This window comes from Drosophila erecta, unplaced genomic scaffold (assembly GCF_003286155.1).
Source record: "Drosophila erecta strain 14021-0224.00,06,07 unplaced genomic scaffold, DereRS2 tig00000000-arrow-pilon, whole genome shotgun sequence".
NCBI classification, from domain to species: domain Eukaryota; kingdom Metazoa; phylum Arthropoda; class Insecta; order Diptera; family Drosophilidae; genus Drosophila; species Drosophila erecta.
In genome coordinates, this window is record NW_020825194.1 from 4,422,868 (window position 1) to 4,440,467 (window position 17,600).

The following is a 17,600-nucleotide window of genomic DNA, read 5'->3' on the forward strand; positions in this document are numbered from 1 at the left end:
TCACTTGTTTTATGTCAAATGCATTAACAACAATTGCCTTTTATTGTGTCCGATAACAGGTTGTTCGTTAGCTAGAGAATTGAGTCCAGGCCCCGGCGACGAGAGCGCTGCGACAGGATTGGACGGGGCTTGTAGAGATCATCGTTGGTGTACCGCTGCTGCTGGCAGAGCTTCTTGCTGAGTCGCCTGGCGGACAGGGCGTCTGCTGAATAAAGAAGCACTGAATAAAGGAGTCACACGCATTCAAGGGAATCGCTCGAAGCATCAACAGAAAGCGGGCAAAGGAGGCGGAAAAACGCGCGGGAACCGCTTACCCAGCTCGATTGCGATTTGGTTAGGACTAGTGTTTGCTTCATACAGCTAGATTAGTTTACATTATAATGTGGATGCATGTGGAGGAGAAAATAGAGGCGGTAGAGAATAACAATGAGGATGAGCATGAGATATGTAGATCAGAGTCGCAGGGTGGATCGATTTGTGCTGATTATACATTTTATTCGCCACTTATACTTGCTGATCGAAACGTTAAGATGTGGGACAAGCTGATAACATCGATCCACCCCTTGGTGTGGGTTAGCAAAAGAGAGATTCCAGGAACACATGTTCGTATAGACACTAGATTGCTACACCAAATGAAACTTAGCAATGATACAGTACGCACCATGCTCCTGCTTCTCCAATGCCTCGTTCTCCTTGGAGTTTATGCTGGCGTCAGATGGCGTTGGCGATGACTTCGGTTCGTCCCGTCGCAGTCTCTTTGCCGGACTACCGGAGGTGCTGCTAGTCGGACTTCTAAGCTGCGGCGGTGTCGACTCCCGCACCACTCGATGCTGCTCCTGCAAGCTGCTCCGTCTTCGCTTGGATATGCTCCGTCGCAGGGCTCGTACATCTACTGCCTCTTCCTGCGTTCCATCCGCGCTTAACCTGTTTAGCAAATTCTTTCGATCCTCTATGAGTTGATTGATGAGCTGCAGGCGGGTCTTAAACTCGTCTGTGTTTTCTTCGAAGTGGGTCACAATGTCGGCACCTAGTTCGTCGCTTTGCTCATTCAAGATTGGGACTGGTGTGGCAGGTTTGTCAGTTTCCTTCGGCAGATCCTCCACTTGGTCGATTTCGGCAGGTTCCTCGGCGGACTCTTCAGGAGGATTTTCCGGTATGCTTTTCTGGGCTGGCATATTCTCTTCCACATTGTTTTCCGCTTTTTCGTCTGCTCTGCTTTCCACGGCTGGCAAGTCAGGTACGGAGTCAGCTGAGGTCTGAGGCTCTACACTTGGCACTTCATCTTGCGAAGCGCACACGTCTTGCCCCGCCTCCAGTTCTGGTTCTTCCGGCTGACTCTCCGCCTCCAGTATGTCAATATCTTCGGGTTCAGGCTTACTGCTCTCCGCTGCTTTATGTGACTGGCCTCCAGCAGTCAGTTCAACAAAACTGCTCGACGATTGCTGCAGGATGTCGCTAACGATGACAACACCACTGGCACTATTTGCCGCATTGTCGCAAGCACCGTTGCTGCTGCCGTTGGAGTTTCCATTCGTGCCGTTACCATTCTCCACAGCCGCATCTGATTTCACTGGAGCTGCTGACACCTCTGGCTGGGAGTTCTTGGTCGGACCGCCGGAACTGGGAGGCTTACCCTCATCGTTTGAGTCGGAGCTACGACGCTGCTTATATTTTGCTTTGCTTTCGCTGTGATCATCGTGGATCGCTTTGTTCTCCGCACTTCCCGAAGAGTTCGATTTGTTACGGTCACGGTCGCGGCCCCGATCGTGATCTTTTCTCCTCGAAGACGAGGAGGAACTGCTACTTCTGTGGTGACTGCGACTTTGACTGTCCTTTTCCCTTTCCTTGTCCTTTTCCTTATCCTTGCCTTTATCTCGATCCGATCGTGATGAGGATGAACTGGACTTGTGTTTTTTGTGTGAGGAGGATTCGTGGCGAGATGATGAAGAGGTTCCCGAGCGCTTGGATGAGGACGACTCTCGATTACTCCGGCTTGACGACCTTGAGGAGCTGTTATCATTCTTGGAGCTACTACTCTTATGTTTCGAGCTGGAGGAGTTCGATGAGGAGTGCTTCGAGCTGGAACTCGAGGAATGTTTGCTGTGAGATTTGTCGCGACTACGATCACGGTCCCGATCTCTGCTCCTGCGTCGCTGTTTATCGTCTGAGTGGCTGTGGTGTCGCCGATCCTTTTCCTTGTCCTTGGACTTAGAATGGCTCTTTGATTGCGATGACGCGGACGCTGGCGACGCGATGGCCTCACACGATTTGGAAACAGCCTCTTTCGGTGCTTCCAATCCCAGCTCTGGGGGTTTTTCCTCCTTGACTTCAGTTGTTGCTGATTGCTCATCTTCTTGTTTGACATCCGCGTTTTCATTGTGTTGTTTATCCCGAGTTTCAGTCTCTTTGGGTGTCGCAGCCAGCTCTAGGAAGGATCCGTTACTACCTTCTGCCCTTTGGGGCGTTAAAGGTGGATCATTTTTTGGTGGGGCTGGCGGAGGAGGAAGTTCGACTTGTGGTGGTGCTGGAGGAGGAGGCGGGTCAACTTCAGCTGGTGCTGGTGGAGGGGGTGGTTCCACTGCAGGTGGTGCTGGTGGTGGAGGTGGCTCAACTGTAGGTGGTGCTGGTGGGGGAGGTGGATCGATATTAGGTGACGCTGGTGGTTGGGGCACTGGAGGCGGCTCAACTGTTGGTGGTGCCGGCGGAGGAGGCTCTACAATTGGCGGCGCTGGCGGCGGAGGAGGCGGCTCAGTTTTTGGCGGGGCTGGAACTTGTACAGACTCCGGTACTATAGACTCGATACTGGCATTGTTGGCGTCGTCTATGTTCGCCTTCACCTCAGACATAATCTCATCCTCAATGGAAAGAATTTGAGGGCCTGTGCTAGTGGTCTCCGACACAGAGTTCTTTCGCTCAGTACCTGCAGGAGAAACAAAATGTAGAAGCTAACTACCGCTTTGTGGCGCATGGCAAACCCACCTTCGAAGGTAATGGCATCCTGTTTGATGTCGAAGTGAAGCTGGCGACCTTCGCTTTGCCCCGTTCCAGCACTAGCATCGCAAGAGTTTTCGTAGAACTTTGGCATTTGCGCCTCCTCGCAAATGTTTTCCGGCTCTCCGCTGTTGTGTGCTGCCGTATGCTGCTGGCCATCGGCTATAGATTCAGTGGAGGACGCGATGGTCAGGCGACTGTCACTGGATACCTGCGAGAGTTGTGACGCCTGCGAGACGCCGTTCACCGAATCCGAGTTGTTCAAGGAGACGTTGCTTATCTCCTCCTTGATGGCCAGTGTTTTCCGCTCGCTAACTAGCTCGTAAGAGGGCGAGGTGTCCTCGTCGTCTACTCCGGGCGGCAGCTCGTCGTCCCTTAACTCCGACTTGACGGTGGCCCGATCGGAGTCCGGACTTATCTGCTCCAGGTCCGTGGGCAGCAGGCCGGCCGTGGTCTCCACATTGAGCAGGCTGCTGCCGTTCAAGTGGCCAGCAAATGGCGGCAATGGCGGAGCAGGCAGCATGGCGGGTCGCGCTGGCGGAGGCGGCGGTGGTGTGATGCCCAGGTACTTGTAGACAATGCTCTCGATCTTTGGCTCGAATATGGTGGCCACCTTGGGATTGACCACCTGGTCCACGATTTGGTCCACTCCCTTGTCCAGGACATCGGAGCTGAAGCAGTCAATGTGATTACGTTACCAAGGCCCCGCCAAAAGCATACTCACTCCAGTAGGTGCTTGCGCAGCCTCTCACGCAGCTGGACCTTGTTGGTCTCGGGCGTCCAGTGCTGCCTGGCCAGGAAATCGTTGACCGCCGTCTCCACCCGGGTGCGCACATTCTGGTAGGCGGGCTTCGTGTCCACGTCCGCCAGGCAGCAGTTGAAGCGGAATTCGTCGAAGACGCCCTGCGACTTCACCTCGGCAATCAGCGTCTTGATAAAGTCGTCCATGGTCCTTTGCCCTTGCGATTCGTGTGCTGTTGCTTGCCGCGACACCCGTGAGTGTCGTGGAAATCCAGGATAAACGTCGAGTTTGTCTTTACATGCGTTTACATGTATGTACATATGTTTACGCTAGGGATGGCCGCTCCCTGACTGGATTCGTGAGTCGTGCGTGAGCGGTAGGGATGCCAACATTTCAGATTTTCTAGCCAGCTTAGCCGACTTTCAGATAAAGATACTTTAATCATTTTTACTTGCTGAAAAATGGTGAATAAAGGGTAAAAAATTAAATACAAGTGCAACTGAGTTTGAAATCGCATTACATTTTAAGGCTCTATTGCTTTTAATTACTTATACCGCATTACAAATTTATGTCACATAATACTACATTCCAAATTAAGAACTGAAATGTACATATTGTTATAGAATAATTTAGGCGTTCAAGTTGTTTTTGTTAAGCTGTAGACATTTAGTATGAGTTCAAAACAAAAATATTAGGGTTTAGAATACCACAATGCATTACAGTATTTAAACTGCTATTGCTCACAGTTCTTTACTAATAGTTTTGCATCACCATTGTATAACTATTATATAGATAAAACAATGTAATGTGCCAATTTATACTTATTAGTGTTTGAAAAAGTACATCTACAGTAAGCACTTGTTGAATTTAATTGAAAATATATACATAGCGCTTTAGTAATACCTTTTTTTGCTTTGTCCCACTGTGCACAACGGAAGGTGTCTTTGCTAAATGTTATCGATAGAATGTGAACGCCCCATTTTGTATCGAACGCATCGATTCATCGGCAGAGTCATCGATATCTCCCGCGATGCCCACGGTTGCAATCGAGGTTTTGGCGCACGCGAAGCCTCTGTGCTCTTGGAAATTCTCAAGTTAATGGTTGTGTTTGATTGGCGAACGCGCGATTAAACTGGACCGCAGAATGAAGCTGAGCACGGACGCGCACTCCGAGATCGAGGGCGACGGTGCCCACGGCAATGTGCTGTGCAATTCCGCGTCCGATTCCCTGGCCGGCACCGACGAAGTGGCTGCGGGCAACGACGAGTCGGCGGTGGCCACAGAAGGCGACGATGCTGAAATACCGCAGGATGCCACCAACAGCACTCCCGTGCGTCGGCTGTCCAAGCCGCATCCCGGCCAGAGCGTCGCGGAGCCAGCGGGGGATGAGTCCGAGTTGGAGAGTCAGCGGCGGACGCCAGTCCAAAAACAGCGTCTGTCCATGGTGAATAGTGAGTGTAACAATGGCGCAATTTACCCCGCCCTATGCCGTCCATATGCTAATATATCTGTTTCTGCGTGCGCGCCTGTTTGTGCTGTAGGGAAACGAGATCTTATCAACTTGCAGTCGGCCCTGAGCCCCAAATATATTGGTTATGCCAATGCCAACTCACCCACGCCGCTATCGGATTCTGATGACACGATACGCACGACGAGGCGACGTGTTAACCAAGCGGCGGTTCTGAATACCAGCAACAGTACCAGCGAGACCCTGTCCCGTGACAGTGCGTCACCAAGGACCACCGGGGGAGGAGGAGGAGGAGGTGGTGAAAGCGGTGGAGGCGGTAGCGCTAGTCAGCTGCTCAGCAAGACCTATATGAGCCCCATTGAGAAGCTGCTAATCAAGAACGGCGCCAGTTCACCAAACAGCACCGGTTTCGAGGCGGACTCTGAGGACCTGGTCATACGGCCACCCGTTCGCAAGCAGCTCAAGCGCAAAATGAAGAGAATGCCCAAGTCGAAAGTGTCCCTTGACCTGGAGCCGGAAAAGGTAGATGTCGAAAAGCCAGTGAAAACAGAGCCAATAGACGGGGAAGTTGACCTGGCAGAAGAGGCCCCACATTACGAGGCTGAAACTTCCACGATCTTTATTAAACCAGAGACTGAGGCTGAGAACGAAGCAGCCGTAGATGTTCTTATAAAGCAAGAGGATACTACCAGTTTAGATATTGTTAACAATCCAGTAGAGACCACGCCCATTCTTGTCATTGAAGAGCCGAAAGAACTGGAAAAAAGTACAGAAGAACTGAAATTTGCATTGCCATTGGCCGCCTCCACAGAGGTGGACCTGAAATCTCCGCCTGACTTGAGCTCCACGGCGCTCGGCACCTCCATCAAATCCCCCTCCTCCGTGAGCATCGATAGCGCCAAAGGCCTGTCCATAGTCACTGATCCCGGTTGGCCCACCTACCAAGTTGGTGATCTGTTTTGGGGCAAGGTCTTCTCGTACTGCTTCTGGCCCTGCATGGTGTGTCCGGATCCGCTTGGCCAGATTGTGGGCAACATGCCGAGCCATCCTCAGCGCTTATCCGTAGACAACGCCATCGTTCCCATTCAAGTGCATGTGCGCTTTTTCGCTGACAACGGACGTCGCAACTGGATTAAGCCGGAGAACCTGCTGACCTTTGCCGGACTGAAGGCTTTCGAGGATCTACGCGAGGAAGTGCGAATCAAGAATGGACCGAAGAGCGCCAAGTACCGTCAGATGGTGCCCAAGCGGACAAAGATTGTTATCTGGCGCCAGGCCATAGAGGAGGGGCATGTTATGACCCAGATCCCGTACTCCGATCGTCTCGAAAAATTCTACCAGACCTACGAGAACGCGGTGTAAGTAGAGCAACTCTCACTTTCCCTATTACCACAGTGAGTACAATGAAATTGTTTGCCTTTTCAGCACTCTAAATAGACAAAAACGCAATCGAACCAAGTCTATGATGCAGGACACTTCCGACGTGGGCAGCAGCCTGTACGACTCCACGGACAACCTGCACAACAAGCAAGTCACGCAGTTGTTGGCCGTGAAGCGAGAACGCTCAGAGTCGCCCTTTAGTCCCGCTTTTTCTCCCGTGAAGAGCAAAAACGAAAAGCGGGTCAAGCGGCGAAAGCTGAGCAATGGCAACGAAGCGGATACTGGCAGCACCAGCATGGCAGTAACTCCTTCCCAGACCGAAACCGCTTTGGAAAAGAACCACACGCCTGAGGGCTCCATTTACGAGAATCCCGAGTTCAGACAGCTCTTCGATGCTGTCAAGGAATACGTTATGGTGCACCGGTCCGAGGAAAAAGTGGAGAAGGTTCTGCTCGCCGTGGTCAGCAATATCTGGTCCCTGAAGCAAATCCAACTGCGTGAGCTGGAACGCGACTTAGCCAGCGGAGAAATGGAGGAGCCATTGGGTTCTTCGGTGGTAGGTCGTGGCAGTGGAGTTGGCACAATCAAACGGCTCTCGAATCGCCTTAAAACCATGATGGTGCGCCGTAGCATGACCCCAGTGGTAACTCCGAGTACAACGCCGGCACCATCGGAGCCAGATCGTCGTCTGTCGGAGGCGCCGAAGCCCAAGAAGCCCGTCAACCGGCCCATAGAAGAAGTGGTTGAAGACATCTTGCAGCTGGACAGCAAGTACCTCTTCCGTGGACTTGGCCGCGAGCCCATTTGCAAATATTGTTACCAGGCGGGATCCGATCTTGTGCGCTGTTCGCGCAGCTGCTCGAGCTGGCTGCATGCCGACTGCCTGGAACGAAAGGAGACAGGAGCTCCGATGCCCAAAGTAGGCAGTCGAAAGGCCTTGGTCATTTCACCCACATCGAAATCTCCCAGTCCCGATGAGGAGCATGTAACGGCCGACGCCAAAGTGGTTGCCGGCGGTACATCATTGGTTTGCCATGAGTGCAATGTGGGCGAAACGGAAGGCTGTGTTATTTGCCACCAAGTTGAATCACCAGCTGTACCAAGCACACCCATGAAGGAGGAGGCACCATCGCACAGCCCAATCGAAGATAAACTCCTGACATGCAGCCAACCTCTGTGTGGCAAGCGGTTTCACACGAGTTGCTGCAAATATTGGCCGCAGGCGAACAGCAGTAAACTCTCGGCGCGTTGCCCACGGCACGTGTGCCACACGTGCGTCTCTGACGATCCCAGCGGCAAGTTCCAGCAGCTGGGCAGCTCTAAACTGGCCAAGTGTGTTCGCTGCCCGGCCACCTATCACCAGGACTCACATTGCATTCCGGCCGGCACCCAAATGCTCAACGCCACCCACATAATCTGTCCGCGGCACAACATTGCCAAGGCGGATGCCCATGTCAATGTTCTGTGGTGCTACATCTGCGTCAAAGGTGGCGAACTGGTATGCTGCGAAACGTGCCCCATTGCTGTGCACGCCCACTGCCGGAATATTCCCATCAAGACCAACGAGAACTACATATGCGAGGAGTGCGAGAGCGGTCGACTGCCGCTTTACGGCGAAATCGTGTGGGCGAAGTTCAACAACTTCCGCTGGTGGCCGGCCATCATCCTGCCGCCCACCGAGGTGCCCAGCAACATACTAAAGAAGGCTCACGGCGAGAATGACTTTGTGGTGCGGTTCTTTGGCACCCACGATCATGGCTGGATTTCGCGGCGTCGCGTATACCTCTACATCGAGGGGGATACGGGCGATGGTCATAAGACAAAGTCTCAGCTGTTTCGGAACTACACCACCGGCGTGGAAGAGGCGTCGCGCTTCCTTAAGATCATCAAAGCCCGCCGGCAGGAACAGGCCATTGGACGTCAGAGTGGTGTTAAGCTCCATCCGCCTCCGTATGTGAAAATCAAGACCAACAAGGCGGTGCCGCCGGTGCGATTCACCCAGAATCTCGAGGATTTGAGTGCTTGTTACTGCCAGCCGGGCGACGAGCATCCCTGTGGCCCGGACTCCGGCTGCCTTAACCGCATGCTGTTCAATGAATGCAATCCGGAGTTCTGCAAGGCGGGCAGTCGTTGTGAGAATCAAATGTTTGAGCAGCGCAAGTCGCCACGTCTGGAGGTGGTCTACATGAACGAGCGGGGATTCGGACTCGTCAACCGGGAGCCCATTGCCGAGGGAGACTTTGTCATCGAGTACGTGGGCGAGGTGATCAACCATGCCGAGTTCCAGCGGCGCATGGAGCAGAAGCAACGGGGTCGGGACGAGAACTACTACTTCTTGGGCGTGGAAAAGGACTTCATTATCGATGCGGGTCCCAAGGGCAACTTGGCCAGGTTCATGAACCATTCTTGCGAGCCTAACTGCGAGACCCAAAAGTGGACCGTCAACTGCATCCATCGTGTGGGCTTATTTGCCATCAAAGACATTCCAGCGGTATGTTCGAATGGCGCTGATCCCATAGTGATAGCATATCTAATGAAACTGCCTCTTCCAGAACACGGAGCTCACCTTCAACTACCTGTGGGACGACCTAATGAACAACAGCAAGAAGGCCTGTTTCTGCGGAGCAACGCGGTGTTCCGGCGAGATCGGTGGCAAACTCAAGGATGGCGCAGTTAAGGTAAGCTGTGCAAAAGAAATACACAATTTGCAGAGCGGCTAACCTAGCTTTAAATCTATTCTGCTTCTAGGAAACCAATGCGCAGACAGCCAAGGGAAAGGCCAGTGCCAAGCTGAAGCAGATACGGCGGGGAAAAGCATCCGTCGTTCGCATCCACGTGAAGGCTAAGAAGGCTCCCAAGGTTAAACACATAAGTGCGGATGATGAGCCGATAGATGTGAGGAATGAGTAATAGATGGCTATTAGACAAGAATCGCTCAAACTAAAGCAACTTTTTTTAACATTACATTATTGTTGTACTATGAATCATTAGTTTTAGCTTGCACCGCATGTATTTATTTCCTAAAAGTTATGACCATGTTTTTTAGACAATCTCTAGTGCAGATTTTGCTGCTGATCGATGTTGTGAAAATAAAGGGAGAAGATTATGGTATAAGCTGTTCTATTATAATGTTATAAAGTTTAATCAATCAGTTCAGTATAGTTGATATTGTTTTCGCATATAGAAAAGGTTTTTAAAATATACATTAGAAATTTGTTCATATTTCACTGTTTGTCGCTTAGTTACAGTAAAGCTAGCACTTTGGCATATATAAACTCGTATGACTATAAAACTAGACATATCTAAGTCTAAGATCTAGGAGTACGCACTTTAAACTTAAGTGGATATGCACTATACAAGGATAAAAAATGAGTGCCAAAAATAAAGCGAGCCCCCTTTGTTAAGGCGTTGCAGTAAAGTAACCCGAGTTGAATTTTGGCACAATTGCGTCGATCTTCTTCACGATCGAGTTGAGCGACTCACGAGACATCTCGTAGAGCGTGTTGAGTGAGATCAGGCGCATGCCCTGCTGGTTGCACACCTCGATCACAGACCATTTCTCCAACAGTTTCAGGCAGTTGCGCACGGAGTCCGTTGATATGCTTTCGGCTGCAAGTGGGAAACATGCTCGATGGCATTAGGTGTAACTATAGATTCATTCAGCTCGTCTTACCATAGATGCAGCTGCCGCGCTTGACTTTACTGCTCAAGTCATTGATCACAAAGTTAATAAATTCGGACTCCAGCATGGAGTTTTTGTGCAGTATTTGCAGGGACTGCGCCACCGTCACATACGTCCAGGCGAAGGGCGCCAGCACCTCGCAAATGTAGCGCTGCTGCGCCAGGCTTTCGCTGGCGAACAACAGCTTGGGTTCATCCGCGTCCCCATTGCGCGCATCGTCGTCGTCATCCTCGTCAAGGCAGTCGGCCAGGCTGTTGGCCAAACGCCTGCACTCATCCGCATTCGGCAAATCCCCGTGCAGCTGTAGGGCATTGAAATCAGATTATAATCAAATGAGAAATGAGGCTAAGTGGCTTGTAGAATATACACTACCTTTTCGGACAGAACGCAACCACTGATCAAGAGGTCGTCCAACTGTTTGTACAGCAAATTCTCCAGCACCTGAGTCGGTTTGTTCAGAATAAATTCGTAGCGATAGATCTGGCAGTTTTCCAGAGCGGTATCTATCAGCTTTTTGCGAGACACCGCGGCGTCTTTCTTGTTCTCCGTTTCCGGAAGCAGGGAGTGGAAGGTGGTCAACAGTATCGAACTGAGGGCAAAGTGCGGGGTCAGCATGTTCGAGTAGTAGGCCAGCTCAATAAAGCTTTCCACTGAATTCACAGCCTTAATCACTAAACGCCCATTCTCATCCCGAGTGCGAGTCACAAGACCTAGGCAATTCAAATTCAATTAGCCAGGATACCAGACAAAATATCAACGGTCAGACTACCTAAGCCAAGCAGGTCACAGGCATATGCCACTATCTGCGAGGATTCCCCGGAAAAACCAATGTCCTTGCAGCCCGATAACGAGTTTCGCAAGTCGTCCAGTGCCTCGGCCAGCATTTGTTCCTCGGCGCCGTTCCTAAAGCGGGTGAGCAGCAAAAAGGCTAACGCATTGGTGGACATCACGGAGGTGGCTGCGGCGCAGTCAAAGACCACCTGGCGCGAGATGCTTTCGATCAGATTACGGTGTTCCTCACACACAACATCGGTGCCGTACAACGAGGAGGTGGATTGGTTGTGCTGCAGGACCCTGAGATAAAAGAGCAGTTGGTATATGTATGACAATATTAAATGAATCACAAAAGAAGCATAACGTCGAAGCAGACAGTCAAAAACACAGGAAATCATATCAAATCATCTTCAGCAGCGTACCTGGCAGATGGTTTGTAGACCTTGGCAATGTTGCCATCCTCCCGTGCTATCTTGTTGTACGAGTTGACCAGCTCACGTATCGAGTAGGGCTCGTTAAAGTCGATGCGCATGAGGCCGTAGTTCGATTTCAAGGCCTTCCAAATGCCCGAAATGGCCTTACCGAATGACTCGGGTATCTTCTTTTCGCCTTTCTGCTCGCGCACAAAGTTCCCGTCGACGAGACGCTCATAGTTCACGGAAACTGGTACCAGCAGTGCGTCAGGTATGCTGCCGTCCATGAAGGCGTTCACAATCACAGAAAGAATGCCGCCCTTGGGCATGCACGGCTTGCCAGTGCGCGTTCGTCCTCCCTCGATGAAGAACTCGACATTGTGGCCCTGCTTCAAGGCGTGGGTGAGATACAGGTGTAGAGCAGCCCGATAAAGCACGTCCTTCTTGCCCTCCACAGGATCAATCTTGCGTTTGATGAAGAAGGCACCCAAGCCACGTAAAAGTCCACCAAAGACGGGTATTTGCAGGTTGTTGCCAGCGGCCACCAGCGGACTGCGTATATCGTTATTCGTGAGTATCCACGTGACCATGATGTAGTCCAAATGGCTGCGATGTAGCGGCACAAAGATCAGCGGAGTGCCCGGCGATCGCTCAGTGGCTGTTTTGAGCATCTCGATCTGCTTCGTGTTCGTGACGACGCCGGAGAGGAAGCAGGGAAGCAACTTGTACAGGATCCAGGAGGTGAAGGCCAACAGGCCATTGTTCAGGGTGGAGCCCATGTCCTTCAGTATGCTAATGGCGCGCTGCTCCTGCTTACGCAGAATGGACTGGTAGGATATGCCCCTCTTCTCGTCCTCCTCCTCCTGCGCATCCTGATCTCCACTAGCACTGCGAGTGAGCAGACGATGACCATTTTTAGCGTACCTCTGCTCCCTCAACGTCTGTTCGGCGGCCTGTTTAATTGCGTGCTTCAGAACAGCATCGTTGTGCACGATCTCGGTGACCTGATGGATGCAGGGCAAGATAAGTACGGGTCTTTAGAGCTTTAAGGGGTCACCCACCTGTCGGTACTCGAACTTCTCGCTGCGCACTACCTGTGCAACATATGGGAAGAGAACGCCCCAGTCGAACAGCTTCTTGAAAGGCTTTTGACCCGACTGCGGAGTCAGCTCCAACATATTCTGCGTCCCGATGCCATGAGCCACCGAATTCTGCGTCTTGGGCTCCTGCAAAGAAACGATCGGAACGATTCAGTGATTGTGATGCAACTGGCGTGCATATAGACGTCATGTAGACAGGTGAATTGGTACCTCGAACCAGCCGCGAGCGTGAAACTCCTTCAGAGTCATTATAGCTACGAGATTCTACTGTTCTACAGCACTTTCTTATTGTAAATTCAGAATTTACGCATTTCCATGCGCCCGGCTTTTTTTTGCAGGAAATCGACGGCCGATAGGTCCTGCTCAGCTTTCAGGACTGTTATCGATTGGCAGGACGAGGTGGCAACGCCGCGAGCATGCAAACTTTTGGAAAAACTATTTTTGAACATTTGAAACTTAGTTTAAACTTTTATTTGTAAAGAGCGATAGAGTTAAAAACCAATGTTATTAATTTTAATGAATGTCATTAAGCTGCATTTTTGGCAAACTGGTTAATCACTTTGCGGACTTTGACTGAATTGCAATACGGTTACGGTATTTACAATTCATTGAGTGGAAATGTTTTCTTATCTGTGATACTAGACACTCCTGCAATTGCGTCACGGCGTGTAGTATGCGGTGGGGTTACCGTTAATGGTGGATGGGTGCCTGATAGGCGGGGAAACTTACATTGGATGATCGCAAAGTGACCAGGAGATCGCTGCGTATGGTGTTGATCTTGCTGAGGTAGCTCGTCCGGTAGCTTAGATTCAGATTCAGATTGGGAAACAAGCCAGCGATGATTACCGGTGCCCTGCAATCATAATCGGACCGGGATGGCGTTACAATCAATCAGTATAAGTAATTAAAATAGCACCAACGTTGGTGGTGCTGCAATCAAATCAAGAGCACGCAATTAACAATACAACACCTCTTCGATTATTTTTCGTGTACTTGAGCGGTCGGCAGTCCAACTTCGCCAGAGTTCATTAGCCCATCGCAGTCATCAGCGTGTATATATTTTTATATGAAAAGTGGGGTATGTTTTTAAGTAGTGCCGCTATTGATAAGTTTAGTTGTTCATAAAAAATGGCGCAGAATTGAACTTTGAGCGCGCTTTGTATGGCTTTCATGCATACAATTGTATCATCATATTCACTTGAAAATCAGCTGACATGTTCATGCGTTAAAATTATTTTGCTACTGTGTAAAAACATACATATAAACGATTCTCAAATGCTATATATGAAACATTATTTCTGACAGCTTGTTTATAATTTCCAATATAATTCTAAGTTATTTGAATACTAAAAGGGAACGGTTAATTGTCTCTTAATCTTTAGGTGAACTTGAAAGCATACTTCAACTATCAAAACTAAGTATATATAAAATGAATTACATAACCATTCGCTTTTACGGTAGTATTACGTTGAAAAGCACGTTTTCTCTCATCAAGTTTTTAAATAGCCCAATCTGTTTACGCTGAATTATTTTGTCACGGAACCTTTTCTTGATTAGACGACTACTCAATTGCAAAGAGAACTTGTAAAGAAATTCCAGCATTTATACGCCTTAAAATATAAATTTGTGGAATTTTGGAGCCGAATGCCAAATTCGATTTGCTATAAAGCATAAGCTAAACAATAACACAATGAAGATAGTGTTTCCTGCTCTTTTCAAAGCAATAAGTTCAAAAATGTTCACTGAATTTTAATTAGAGGACAGTGCTGCCAGACACGCAGCCGCCGATGTGGCCAGACTGGAAAGGATAAAAACCGTTAGATTACAGACGCTCAAAAGCAGCTGATTAAAGTTCAACAAACTCTAAGTTTACAGAGCAAAACAATTGCATTTAGTAATGTTTCGAATTCACTGCAATAAGTGCTTTCGACGCCGCAACGTTGAGCCAACGGTGATCTTCCACATGACTCAGTGCCAGCACGTCATTTGTGCCTCCTGTCTGAGCGAATCCTCGCCAGAAAAAAAGTGCCCAGTGTGCAAGCGAGATCTGCGAGCTCTTCCGATAGACAGGAATTTGCCTCCCAACGTGGCCAACTACTTCGAGGATCCGCTTCGATTCCGGCAGCTCTACCGCAAGGTCAGCAAGTTCCAGGCAGACCAACGGGCATCGGACAACCTGGGATTCTATCGCCAGATGCAGGCGCACGAGAAGAACGAGCGCCGCCTGAAGGGCTTCTGCAAGATGGAGGCGCAGTTCAACCAGCAGATCCAAAAGGAGAAGGAACGGATCGCCGAGCTACGCGCCTACATAAAGTACCACGAGGAGGAAGGCCTCAAGAAGCAGCCAGATGTCTCCGGAGTTGAGAAGCCCTGGAGCTACATGGCACGTCACCTCCGCCCACGGACACCCTCTATAAGCACATCGGATAATACCCAGTCGGATGAGCACATGAAGACCTTCTGTCTGGACTCGGACATGGATTGCCTTGCGGAAGTCGAATCCAACCGATCCGACAAAAAAACCTTTGACGGGCTTATCAAAGATTTTAAAATTTAATCGCATCTTCCACAAAACTAGATTTGTATGTAAGATCAGTACAGTGTAAGACATTTTTATGTTTTAAGTGCTTACGAACTTTAAGCAAAGATCTTAGCATTAATTTTAATCCAGTATACGCAATCTATACGCTAATCTTAAAGTGGACTTCGCAATCATCTCGAGCTGTGGAAAATTTCGCGGGATAAGAGATCAAGATCGAATGTGTTGCTTGGAGGTCTAGGACAAGTGGATTCCCGCTTTGGATTATTTACCTTTATGGCCCACCGATACGAGATGAATGTCACGCTTTCTTTGTGGCCCCCAAGCTGCTCGAAATCCAGCGAGATTACGAGAATGGCAATTGTGAAATCTTAATCAGATAATTGGGTACAAATTTAACAGCGGCAATCGTTCTGATAATTGTTGCCAAGAATGATTTGCGGTCGAAATGTGGGTGGGTGGGGGTTTCGGTGGCTATCACTGCGAGTGCACCATCGCCAATTGCGCCTTGCAAAGAGAGCGCTCGATGGGAAGTGGGTGGTTGGGCGCTAGAAAGGGGAGCTGCTGGGGGCGGGCGAAAGGGTTTGTGCCGGAGTAAACAACACTATTGACGCCCGGTGACGTCAATCGACGACCGATGACCCAGGGCAGCCTCCCAGTGTGAGTTAGCACGTGGATGATAGGCGGAAGTCTAGCAATTTGCATTCCACAGAAGGCCAACTGGACAAGGGGCATTGTGAGTCATGGCCAATGGAGCAACCACCTGTTGTGCGATCGAAGCCAAAACAAAACATAACTACAGTGGAACATCTACAAAGGAATCCATGTATGCATAGCTAACTGCATTAAATCGCATTCGAAATAAAAGTTAGTTTTATCGCTTTGTGGCACTGATAGGATGTTGATGTTGATGTTGATTCAAGCAATGGCAATACAAATTATTTCTTATCAAGAAAGATAAGAATTATAGGAGTATAAGTAAAAATAGAGAAAGCAGAAAATAGCAGTTCATCAAAATTTTTTAAAAAAATATTTTATCAGCTAATCAGAATCATAAGTGTGCACTCAAATTTAATCCTAATCTTTAAAAAATATAAAAATAATTGATTTGTTGTTCATAAATTTGGTCTTTGAACTTTGAGGAGAGCAATCCATTTTTTCACGCCATTAGTATGCAATTAAGTTTAAGGTTTAGTATGCAATTAAAGTTTAAGCCAAAACAACAGCCCATATAGGATAAGAATGAATCCCCAATTGACGACCCACCGAAACTGGGGGAAACTTTTGAGTTAGGCAGGTTCCACTGTGCTTCATTTAGCATGCATTGGATAACTTGCGAGTGCGCCTCTAAAAATAACGGCGCTTCTTCCTCGCCAGCGTTACTTGAACTTGGAGGTTGGGGGCGATACCCACACAGCACACTCCATACACACTATTCACAGCACTTGCGATATGTACAGATAGGCTCGGCTCGGCTTATGGGATTTATTTGGCTTCCATCTGCGCCCATTTGCACTCACCTCGTCTTGGCGAATATGTAGTAGACAATAAGGGCAACTGATGCAATCTCGATGCCGCCGAGCAAAGAAATCTCGGCGACGCGCTGGGCAAAGTTCAGGACGGTCGTCAACATGTTGATGGTGGTGGCTCGGCGATGATTATGCTGCGACCTGGACCCCGGCACTGGATCGGATCGAATGGGCTGGGCAGCAGTGGCACGGTACTACTAGTCAGTGGGATGGGTACACTGATGCTCCGGCATCAGCCGGCGGGCTAGTGATCGGAAGTGGTCTCGGAAACGTACCGACCCCGACGATTAAACGCGACTAATCAGACGCGAGAGCGACCCTTTTGGTGGCAGCGGCCACTACAACTGCACTGCCATCCACTGTGGTGGCAAAAAAATATATGAAAAATGGTGGAGAAGATGGAGATGATGGCCGCGCATCGAAACGCTCCGCTCCAGCGTTCTCTCTTCGTGCTGGCGATGCCGCTCTCGCTCTTCTGGCCGATCGGTGGTGGCTATATGGTATTGCGTTCTACCCAATATAACCAGACATCGGTAGCGATCCGCACATAGAAAATATCGTATGATCCGAGGTTTGAGATTTTGCGCGAGATAGCATCTACACTTTTTTGGCCAGCCCAGCTATAATCGCACAGCTACAAAGTGGGTTTGAAACCGGTTTACTGCTATAAAGCCGTCGCGCAATTACATCGGTTAATTGAATCAAATATATATCCTTTATTCTGGCGCAGCCGTCCGCCTTTGTTTCCCTTTCCTTTTATTCGCCGCACCACAGAGGGATTCTGCTCACTCGGTTGTATTCGCGCGATACGAAGAACCGCGCCAGTCGACCGTTCGCAGTGGAATAAGAGCGGCGACTACGCTCGACGTTTAATTAAATGCCAATTAACGTGTGACAATAAGTGTATGTGCGACCCATGGATGTGCGAACGTGTACGAAGACCAAGATCGGCGGCAGCACGACGATAACGAAAGCTACAGCC

At 49.6% G+C, this 17,600-nt stretch overlaps 4 protein-coding genes across 7 annotated transcripts; 2 read left to right on the forward strand and 2 right to left on the reverse strand.

Annotated features, from left to right (window-relative positions):
* Positions 1-7: 7 nt before the first annotated feature.
* Positions 8-4,092, reverse strand: LOC6554176 (apoptotic chromatin condensation inducer in the nucleus). Of its 3 annotated transcripts, none has more exons than XM_026976818.1 (4): positions 3,716-4,092; positions 2,980-3,662; positions 662-2,920; positions 8-202 (listed from the first exon to the last, which is right to left on the reverse strand). In XM_026976818.1, exons 1-4 carry the CDS (start codon positions 4,051-4,053, stop codon positions 72-74), a joined length of 3,411 nt encoding a protein of 1,136 aa, XP_026832619.1. In that variant the 5' UTR covers positions 4,054-4,092; the 3' UTR covers positions 8-71. The 3 variants fall into 3 exon arrangements, with proteins under 3 accessions (XP_026832619.1, XP_026832615.1, XP_026832623.1); XM_026976814.1 differs by having other exon boundaries at positions 8-205; XM_026976822.1 differs by having other exon boundaries at positions 125-360.
* Positions 4,093-4,744: 652 nt separating this feature from the next.
* Positions 4,745-9,692, forward strand: LOC6554177 (probable histone-lysine N-methyltransferase Mes-4). The gene is made up of 5 exons (XM_001981451.3): positions 4,745-5,184; positions 5,275-6,559; positions 6,627-9,072; positions 9,134-9,259; positions 9,330-9,692. The coding sequence occupies exons 1-5, from the start codon at positions 4,878-4,880 to the stop codon at positions 9,489-9,491; spliced, it is 4,326 nt and encodes a 1,441-aa protein (XP_001981487.1). The 5' UTR covers positions 4,745-4,877; the 3' UTR covers positions 9,492-9,692.
* Positions 9,693-17,583, reverse strand: LOC6554178 (glycerol-3-phosphate acyltransferase 1, mitochondrial). Of its 2 annotated transcripts, XM_001981452.3 has the most exons (8): positions 16,610-17,583; positions 13,280-13,403; positions 12,512-12,676; positions 11,460-12,454; positions 11,033-11,337; positions 10,636-10,973; positions 10,255-10,564; positions 9,693-10,190 (listed from the first exon to the last, which is right to left on the reverse strand). In XM_001981452.3, the coding sequence occupies exons 1-8, from the start codon at positions 16,720-16,722 to the stop codon at positions 9,982-9,984; spliced, it is 2,559 nt and encodes an 852-aa protein (XP_001981488.1). In that variant the 5' UTR covers positions 16,723-17,583; the 3' UTR covers positions 9,693-9,981. The 2 variants fall into 2 exon arrangements, with proteins under 2 accessions (XP_001981488.1, XP_015009025.1); XM_015153539.1 differs by lacking the exons at positions 13,280-13,403; positions 16,610-17,583 and adding an exon at positions 12,761-13,019.
* Positions 14,348-15,122, forward strand: LOC6554179 (probable E3 SUMO-protein ligase RNF212). Its single transcript, XM_001981453.3, has one exon. It carries the CDS (start codon positions 14,448-14,450, stop codon positions 15,105-15,107), a length of 660 nt encoding a protein of 219 aa, XP_001981489.1. The 5' UTR covers positions 14,348-14,447; the 3' UTR covers positions 15,108-15,122.
* Positions 17,584-17,600: the final 17 nt, after the last annotated feature.

Bases quoted from the DNA above. Each gene is read 5' to 3' on its own strand.
- LOC6554179 (XM_001981453.3), top strand. From the start codon at position 14,448: ATGTTTCGAATTCACTGCAATAAGTGCTTTCGACGCCGCAACGTTGAG.
- LOC6554177 (XM_001981451.3), top strand. From the start codon at position 4,878: ATGAAGCTGAGCACGGACGCGCACTCCGAGATCGAGGGCGACGGTGCC. The intron at 5,185-5,274 runs GTGAGTGTAACA...TTTGTGCTGTAG, and splicing joins GCGTCTGTCCATGGTGAATA to GGAAACGAGATCTTATCAAC. The intron at 9,073-9,133 runs GTATGTTCGAAT...TGCCTCTTCCAG, and splicing joins CCATCAAAGACATTCCAGCG to AACACGGAGCTCACCTTCAA.
- LOC6554176 (XM_026976814.1), bottom strand. From the start codon at position 4,053: ATGTACATACATGTAAACGCATGTAAAGACAAACTCGACGTTTATCCT. The intron at 2,921-2,979 runs GTGGGTTTGCCA...TTTCTCCTGCAG, and splicing joins GGATGCCATTACCTTCGAAG to GTACTGAGCGAAAGAACTCT. The intron at 206-661 runs GTGCGTACTGTA...TTCTTTATTCAG, and splicing joins ATTGGAGAAGCAGGAGCATG to CAGACGCCCTGTCCGCCAGG.
- LOC6554178 (XM_001981452.3), bottom strand. From the start codon at position 16,722: ATGTTGACGACCGTCCTGAACTTTGCCCAGCGCGTCGCCGAGATTTCT. The intron at 10,565-10,635 runs GTAGTGTATATT...AATGCCCTACAG, and splicing joins GTTGCGTTCTGTCCGAAAAG to CTGCACGGGGATTTGCCGAA. The intron at 10,191-10,254 runs GTAAGACGAGCT...TCCCACTTGCAG, and splicing joins GCGCGGCAGCTGCATCTATG to CCGAAAGCATATCAACGGAC.